The 9,606-nt window shown below is 39.3% G+C and overlaps 1 protein-coding gene across 1 annotated transcript in view; it reads right to left on the bottom strand.

Annotated features, from left to right (window-relative positions):
• Positions 1-9,606, bottom strand: part of LOC102822942 (chromosome unknown open reading frame, human C7orf57) — a 91,219-nt gene that overhangs the window by 61,671 nt on the left and 19,942 nt on the right. Inside the window, exon 4 of the mRNA XM_006876508.1 lies at positions 5,402-5,558. Within this exon, the coding sequence (XP_006876570.1) occupies positions 5,402-5,558 (157 nt within the window). The remainder of the gene's footprint in view (positions 1-5,401; positions 5,559-9,606) is intronic.

The raw sequence follows: 9,606 nt of genomic DNA, 5'->3' as shown, positions 1-9,606 counted from the left end.
AAACACTTACCTTATAGTCCACCTTTCAGTTACTAACCAAGCAAAAAATAAAAACTTACGTTCACATAAAAACCAGCATGCAAAGGTCTATAGTAACTTTATTAATAATAAATAAAACTGGAAACCAAGATATTCCATCTACATATGCTTACTACGACCACACAACCTAACTCTACTGAGTAATGAAAATGAACAAATTACTAATAGAATCAACAATATGAATGAATTTCGAATGCATTACTCCATCTGGAAGAAACCAAGCACATTGAAAACACATATAGTGTGGTCCTTTTATTTGATATTCTGGAACAGGACAAAACTATACAAACTTAACATAGATCAGTCTTACAAAGGGGTGGGTGTTTGAGAGGAGCTGACCACAAAGGAGCATGGGAAATCTGGGTCTATAGAATTGCTCTATGCCGTGTTTTTTTGTGGTAGCCACTCAGTATCAGAACTCTCAGAATGGTTCTCTAAGGTGACTTTCAGTGCATTTAAATTACATCTTATTTTGAAAAAAAAAGCGCCTGGAAACAAAATCCATTAAAGTATTATAAGCATCTGAGGAAGAAAAGGTCTACTCAGAAATAGAAAACAGGATCCACCCGAATCCCCCTGTAAGCCAGCTCTTTGTTGTCCTTAGGAGTTGTTGTTGTTAAGTGCTTGTCAAGTCAGTCACAACTCATAGTGATCCAGTATAGGGTTTCCAAGGAGCGGCTGGTGAGTTTGAACCACCGACCTTGAAGTTCAACCCGGCCTTGTGATCCAGTGCTGTTCCAACTCATATCGAACCTATGCATTACAAAAGGAAGCACTGCCTAGTCCCGTGTCCTTCTCACAACTATTATTACCTTTACAACAACAGTAACAACAGTAACTGTTGTGAAACAGTTAACAACAGGAACTGTTGTTACTACCAACACAAAGTTGTTTGTTCTTCTGGCAGTCCATGGTACCTTAATATAAAGAATACTTAATGTTCTTTTCCAACTCCATAATTCAAATGCATCGATTCTTCAACAATCTTCCTTGTTCCCGTCCAACTTTCACATGCATACAAAGCAACTGAAAATGCCATGATTTTCAGGCACACCTTACTCCTCAAACTCATTATCTTTACTCTTTAACATTTTAAGAGATGTTTTGCAGCAGATCTGTCCAATGCAATATGCTAATATTTTACTAAAATATTAAAAATTTCTTGATTGCTGCTTCCATGGGTGTTGATGGTAGACCCAACCAAAATGAAGTCTTTGAGGACTTCAATTCTTTCTCCCTTTTTTATGATGTTATTGGTCCAGTTGTGAAGCGTTGCATTTTCTTTACATTGAGGTGCAATTCATATTGCAGGCTGTAGTCTTTGATCTTCAATTTAAGACCTCTTCATTTCCAGCAAGTATGATTATACCGTCTGCATATCACAAGTTGTTAATGTGTCTTCTTCCTATCTTGATGCCACACTCGTATTCACATAATCCACTTTCTTGGATTATTTGCGCAGCATATGTACTGAATTGTGGTTGTTGTTAAGTGCCACTGAGTCGGTTCGGACTCATAGCAACCCTGCATAGGGTTTCTGAAGAGCAGGTGGTGAGTTTGAACCATTGACCTTGTAGTTCAAATCAACCTTACGGTCGAGTGCTTAGCCACATCAGGACAAGTATGGTGAAAGGATACAATCCTGGCACACATCTTCCCTGATTTTAAACCGCTCAGTAGCCCCTTAAGTTCTAACAATAAAGCCTCTTGGTTTATGTACAGATTCCTCATGAGTACACTTAAGTTTGGCATGTTATCCATAGTTTGGCATGATCCATGCACTTGAGAGCCTTTGCATGGTCAATAAAGTACAGGTAAACATCTCTCTGATACTATCTGCTTTCAGCCAAGATCCATCTGATGTCAACAACTTTAACGTCTCTTCTGAATCCAGCTTGAATTTGGACAGCTCCCTGTCAATAGACTGTTTCAACCATTTTTCAATTATCTTCAGCAAAATTTTACTTGTGTATGATATTAATAACATTGTTCAATGATTTCTGCATTCTGTTGGATCACTTCTCTTTGAAATGGGCACAAATAAGGATCTCTTCCAATTGTTTGGCCAGGTAACTGTCTTCCAATACTCTTGGCATAGATGAGTGAGTGTCTCCAGTGTTGCATCAGCTTGTTGAAAGATTTCAACTTGCATTCATCAATTCCTGGAACCTTGTTTTTCACCAGTGGTTTCTGTCATCTTGGACTTCTTCCTCCAGTACCACTGCCTCTTGATCATATGCTACCTCCTGAAATGGTTGACCCTAGTAGCCCTTTTCTTTTTGGTACATAGAATCCTTCAATATTTCAAGTTGAGGCTTGAATTTTTCTTCAGTTCTTTCAGCTTGAAAAATGCTGAGTGTGTTCTTCCCTCTTGACTTTCTAATTTCAGGTCTTTGCACATTTCATTAATACTTTACTTTTTCTTCTTGAGCTGCCCTGTGAAAATTGCTGTTCCACTCTTTCATTTCCTCATTTCTTCCACTGACTTTAGGTTATCCATGTTCAAAAACAAATTCCAGAGTGTTTTCCGAAATCCATTTTGGCAATTTGCCTGACAATATTCTGGTTCTATTCATGTTTTCATGTTGCAGCATTTTATCTGGCCATGCTCCACTGCTACTCATAAGGTTTTCAGTGGCTAAACATTTAGAATAATCCCCTTCTTCTTTCCCATCTCTTAGTCTGGAAGCTCTGAGGAAACCTGTCCACCATGGGTGACCATGCTGGTATTTCAAATATCAGTGGTATAACCTCCAGCATCACAGAGACACACAATCTACTACAGTACAAGATACTGACCCAAAAGTGATGGAAGCAAGCTCTTAATACCCCATCAATGCTGATAAACAACGGCATAGAATATTTGCCACCAAGTGTTCCATGAAGAGGCCAAAGCATGTCTAAGGAAGCACATGTCCACAGGCCCAGTTACATAGGCTCCAAACAGGCCACTTATCGTTGCTATTGTTAGCTGCCGATGAGTAGGTTCCAACTCAGAGTGACCCTATACGCAACAGAACAAAACTGCCCAGACCTGCGCTGTCCTCACAATCGTTATGTTTAGCCCATTGTTGCTGGTACTGCGTCAATCCATCTCCTTGAAGTAGTCCTCTGTTTTACTGACCCTCCATTTTACCCAGCGTGATGTCCTTCTCCAGGGACTGGTCCCTCCTGATAGCTTGTCTCAAGTATAAAAGATGAAGTCTCACCCTGTTGGCATGGGGCTAACGACCAGGCTGTATGAGAGGCTGAGGAGGGATGCCTACCAAATTCTGACATGCCCAACTAGCTTAATATTGTGATATATATTTAAGTTGGCATTCTTAGTATATCTTTGCCAAAAGGTCTTGTAAGATACAGGGAGAAAAAATTTTAAAAAGACCTCCCATCTTTGTTCTGTGCAATAAACTTTCCCAGATGAGTGATGCACCAAAGTGGGATATTTATTAAAAAAAAATATGTTATTAGAGAAATCTGAGCTATTATCTCCATGGATGTTACTGTACTTCCAAATTGTCTTTAACCACAACTTCATTTGATCCCACCTCCTTATATACAAGCAGGGGACAGACTCTTCATGAACTCCGTTTATGGCACAGCATTTGCAAATAGTTACTAAAGAGTTTTACTTGGTTTGGAATGATACAACATTTCACTTTTTAAATTTTCTCTAGTTATGTAGTATAACAGAGTTCTTGTGACACTGTGAGTTAGGCATTGGGCTACTAATTCCAAAGTTGGAGGTTCAAACCCACCAGCAACTCCTGGGGAGAAAGATAAAGCTATCTGCTCCCACACAGATTTCAGTCTTGGAACCCCTATAGAGGGATCACTATGAGTCAGAATTGATTTGACAGTAGGTTTGTTTTTGTGGTTTTTGATGCACTATAACAGTGGCTAGACTCCTGGTGTGGTGTTGTATGATTAGCACTGGACTGCAAACCACAAAGTCAGCAATTGAAATCCATCAGTTGCTTCTTGGAAGCCCTACACAGGGTCGCTATGAGTCAGAACTGACTCAACAGCACTTAACAACAACAACAACAACATAACAGAGGGTAACAATGAAAGGTTCCATTTACTATTCTATGCTTTACCACAACATAACTTGGTCAAGTATATTTGGCAAAGAAATAGACAATATCCTTAAAAATCATCAACTTGTTTTGATCATTCAAATTACCGAAAGTCGAAATCACAGGTGGAGACTGGGTATATTCTTGAAGAACAAAAAAGATGCCTCATTTGAGTCAACTGACACACCACGTGGTGTTCAACTACACAAGTTCCCAAACAAAGTGTTAGAATTTCTCTTCAAACCAGGACTGTGACCAGCAAAGTCAAGAGTCATAAATATATAGTTCAAGACACCAACTACAAAATTCACAACTTGAAAGGATCTCTTGTCAACTGGGGCTGGTGGTTCTTTGTGTTTCCATACTACTATTGTTATTCCCATAGTACTATTGTTTTCATTTTAACTTTTTATTGTAAGTTGGATGAAGATTTATACAGCAAATGAGTTTTCCATTCAACAATTCATCTACATTGTGTTTCATGTCATCGACTGTAATTCCCACAATGTAACATCACTTGTCTCACTTCCTCCCTGTTTCCATTTCTCCTTCTTTCTTAACCTTCTGAATGTGGTCCTTTGGCAAATGCTGCCATTTTAATTTCACATGTTGATTATTCATAAGGATTATCTCCCAAGTGTTGTTTCTAATATAAATTTCATCATTTCACTCACAAATCAGGATATCTTAGCAACTACAATGAATTTCAAAGCTTAAGTAATGGCACCTCCATAGGGCAATGTTGAGCTAGGCTCCCCCTCAGCCGCTAACAGGGGTCGGGGTCAAGATGGATCATAAGAACTCTTGGGAAACAGTGTTGATGTTCCATATTTTGTCCTCTTGACACAGTGAAAAGTCATGAGACAGGCGACAAATAGGCAGCAAGATGGGAAGATCTAATCAAGATGTCAGCACTAGGGAAATTTAACTTAAATAAAATATAAATATTTATAAACTGGATAATATACAATTTCCTTACTATACATGATATTTGAGAGGTAGTATGTCAATTTTTCCCCTTGACACACATTAACTAGCTATAAATCATTTAGTAAAAATTAACTTTACCTCACAAGACAAATATTCATAAGGGAAAAAAAAAAAAAAGAGACCAAAAAAATGTTATTATATCATTTTATCTCTAGTACACCCAAGTTTAAAACAGAAAACAGGGGCTAATGTCAGGGGCAACATAAGAAAATCACGTGCTATCAGTAATTATCATGTGATTATGCAGGGAACTGCAGAGACAAGGTAAATGCCATTTATTTATAAACTCACGTCACCTTTTTCTTCTCCTTTTCAAGTTCCTCAGCTTCTCTCTGCCATATTGTTTTCATATCAAAGTCAAAAGGCCCTCTTCTGGACTCGTAGTTTCCATTGGCCTGATCAGGATTAAACTCTTTATACACCATGTAATCCGGCATAGAAATAACAGGAACTCTGTGGGAAAGATCCAACCATTATAGCCCAGGAGTAGCACCAACCACTCCCTTTGTGTCTGAATATAACCATCATCCCTTCCTCCTTTCACTCTCCCTCCTTTCTCCTAGAGCACAAAGAGACAGGAGGCCCTCACTTCTTACAGACCTCCTTCACAGGAACTGGCTGACAATTTCAGTAAAGTGAGATAGGGCAAAGAATGACGTTATAAAGTGGATAATATAAATCATTATTCTATGATTTATCTACTAACTGGTCCCCCTTAAAGTTGTTAATCACCCCTAAATTTACACAATAATTTAAAATCATACAAGATGGCTACCTGCAGGTACTGAAACCTATTTAATCCTTAGATTCCTGGAATCCTGTACCATCTATGTGTATGTTGTTGTTAAGTGCCATTGAGTTGATTCCAATTTATAGTGATCCTGTATAGGGTATCCAAGGCTTTAAATCATCAGGGGAGCAGAAAGCGTCATCTTTCTCGCACAGAGGCTGGTGGGCTCGACTGTGGACCTTGTGATTCACAGTCCAGTGCTTATCATATCTATCTGTATAGTGATGTCTTAACAGGATAGAGCATCTGGATTCAACCTTAGGGTGGCAAAACAACTACCATGTACAGTGTTTGGGTGGTTGAAGTACAAAGCCTACATTCTACTCCTTGTTTGCCAACTTCTCAGCACTAAGAACAGTGACACCCCACTTCTAGACTCTGAAAGGTTTCATGGCTCTCAACAAAGGTTCTATAGATAGGACAGGAGAGCAGACCCATGGGAAATATGACAGTTCTCCACTAATCACTTCTTCAGCTTCCTATCTCACCATGGTCCTTCACATTTGATGATTTAATTCAGGTGTTACAACTAGGGCAAATGTTTGGACTTCATCCTAACAACAATGACCAGTCAAACTAAAATCAAAGAGTTGCCATTGAGTTCCGTGTGTTGTAAGAAAACGATGCTCCATAGGGCTTTCCATGGCTGAGTTTGAGAAGGAGATCACCAGGTCTTTCCTTTGAGGTACCTCTCTAGGTGGACTTGAAACTCCAACCATTGAGTTAGCAGCAAAGCATGTTAGTTGCACTTCTTAGAAACTCCTAACACAATGAGGCGTCACTAAAAATTGAAGCTATGAGGTTGGTTGGAGCAACAAAATGAGATTTTCAAATTATTAGGGAAAAAGAATCAAGCTGAGAGTGGAGCATAGAAGGTACAAATGCCAGAGAAAGTTACAAAAGTACAGGAACAAAGGTAGGCAGCATGTGCAACTAGCCAAGCACACAATGACTGTGGTGACAGGTTGGTCAGTGCAAGGGGACTGAGAAAAGCTGACCAAGTAAAACAGAGCATCAGATATATCAATGCATTAAATGCATCAGTCAAGAGGCAGAGAGGAGAAGTACGGGTAACAACACAGACCCCTTCAATACGCTGTTTAAGAGAGACATATTCTGTACATAAACACAGAAATAGACTAAAAATCAAAGCATGGAAAACATATGTCAAGCTAAGGGCAATCAAAAATGAGCAGGAGTGGCCATTTTATTCTCTGATAAAACAGATTTAAAGGCAAAACCCAGAATAAGACCAAGAAGAACGTTATATGAAGATTAGGAGGTTAGTTGAACATGAGGACATAAACATCTATGCCCTCAAAATACATAAATCTAACTACAAGAACTGAAGAATGAAATAGACAACTCTACAATAATAGTTGTTTCATTTGTTGTTTTAAGTGTCCTTGAGTCAATTCCTATATAGGGCTGCCAGGGAGCGACTGGTGAGAAAGAACCGCCAACTTACAGTTCAACAGAAATAAAAAGAATAATACAGGATACTATGAAGAATTGTATTTCAACAAATTTGAAAACCTACAAGAAATGGACAACTTTCAAAACCATATGACCTACTTAAACTAACACAGGATAAAGCAGAAAACATGAACAGGTCTATAACAAGAGAAGAAATTGATCAAGTCATTTGAAAACTCCCAACTAAAAAATGTCCAGGCCCAAATGGCTTTATTAGTGAATTTTACCAAACATTCAGAGAAGACCTAATACCAATTCTACTCAAACTATTCCCTAATTTATAAAAGGATAGAAACCTCCCAAATTCATTTTATGAAGTAAGCAAGTAAGCATTACTCTGACACCAAGACTAGGCAAAGACATCCTTAAGAAAGAAAATTATAAACCAATATCCCTTATGAACATAGATGCAAAAATTCCTAACAAAATCTTAGCCAACAGAATCCAATTATATGTCAACAAAATAAAACATCAGAACCCAGTGGGATTCATCCTGGTATTCAGGAACAGTTCTGTATTAGGAAAACAATCAACATAAACCACCACATAAATAAAGAAAAACATCTCATGATCATATAAATTGATGCAAACAGGCATTTGACAAAACCCAACACCCATTCCTGACATAAACACTCAACAAAATAGGAATAGATGTGAAATTCCTCAACACAATGAAGGTCTTATATACAAAACTACCAGCCAACATCACTCTAAATGGTGAGAAACGGAAGTCACTACCCCTGTAAACAGGAAACAGACAAGGAAGCCCTTTATCATCACTCCTATTCAGCAATGTGCTGGAAGTCTTAGCCAGAGTTATAAGGCAAGAAAGGGAAATCAAAGGCATCCAATTTGGCAAAGAAGCAAACTCTATATGTAGATGATATGATCTTATACTTAGGAAATCCCAGACTGCAAGAAAATAACTGGAACTAAATGATAGATTCGGCAAAGTGACAGGGTACAAGATCAACATACAAAAATCAGTTGGGACTCCTGGGCCCAGGGACAGGGACATGGCGCCACAGAGGACTAGAGCGGAGAATGAAGTGTCCAGCTGATATGAAGTGAGGGGAGATGCACAAGAACACCCATACTTGAAGATAGTACCCACTTGACCTGGCTTCAATGGCTGGATGACCAGAACTTGACTAGAGCAAGGAAGAAGAGGGAAAAAAGAGTAGTCTGCTACAATTTGATTAATTTGACCTGAATAAGGAGCTCTGGTAGCATAATGGTTATGAACTGGGCTGCAAATTGCAAGATCAGCAGTTCGAAACTACCAGCTGTTCCACAGGAGAAAGATGAAGCTTTCTGCTCCCATACAGATTTACAGCCTTGGAAACCCTGTACAGGGTCGCTATGAGTCAGAAGAGACTCCACAGCACATAACAACAACAACAACATTCTTTTGGATGTAGTAGCTCAAAAGAGGGAATGAATCTTTACAGTGAGGATCATTCCCACCCCACTGGTACACAGGGTTGACAGGGATGGGCAACTTAGACATTGGCTACCCAAAATGGGAGGGCTAAAAAGGCACGAAGTGACTGGCTTACAAGCTTTCAAGAGGGAGTCTGGTGCCAGAGGGCACAGGGGAAGGTAGACTCTCCATTGAGTGGTTTCCAACCTGTCTGGATGGAGCTGATGAAAGGAAATGGGGATAAGACTCTTGAGGTTTAATAGTGAATAACTGCCATCAGGACTGACTGTGAGAGTTGCAAATGTAAAGGTAGACATTTTGTAATAAAAGGAGGGCAGTGGATGCTTTTTCAGTCCAGGAGCAGAGGACCCTGGTACCATTAAGGGAGAAGAGTGTAGTGCACGGCCCTATCAAGAGAAGCAGTGACACCAGAGATGGAGGCAGAGACGATGATGTGGAGAGATAGAGCAGCTGGGGACTCTGGACTCAGGGAGGGAGAGGGGCTGTATGCTGACAGCCAGGGGGCAGACTTGCGGGGCATACCCTTTGGTTGTTTGATGATGCATGGAGGGGATTGTAATCATTGCAATGAAATGATAAATGTAAAGGATAAATGTAAAGCCGATGTTCTCCCATGTAAACTATCACTCAATTCACAATAAAAACTTAAAAAGAAAAAAAAAAAAAGATTGTGTGGGGGAAGATAGTTCCCTCTTTTTCATCTTGTCTAGATGGGTCTGACAAAAAGAGATGGGGATAAGATTCTTATGATTCAATAATGAGTAATTGTTATCATGACTAATTGTGATTGT

The sequence above is a fragment of the Chrysochloris asiatica genome, unplaced genomic scaffold, assembly GCF_000296735.1.
Source record: "Chrysochloris asiatica unplaced genomic scaffold, ChrAsi1.0 scaffold00384, whole genome shotgun sequence".
Taxonomy (NCBI): domain Eukaryota; kingdom Metazoa; phylum Chordata; class Mammalia; order Afrosoricida; family Chrysochloridae; genus Chrysochloris; species Chrysochloris asiatica.
This window is presented reverse-complemented; position numbering and strand designations above follow the sequence as displayed.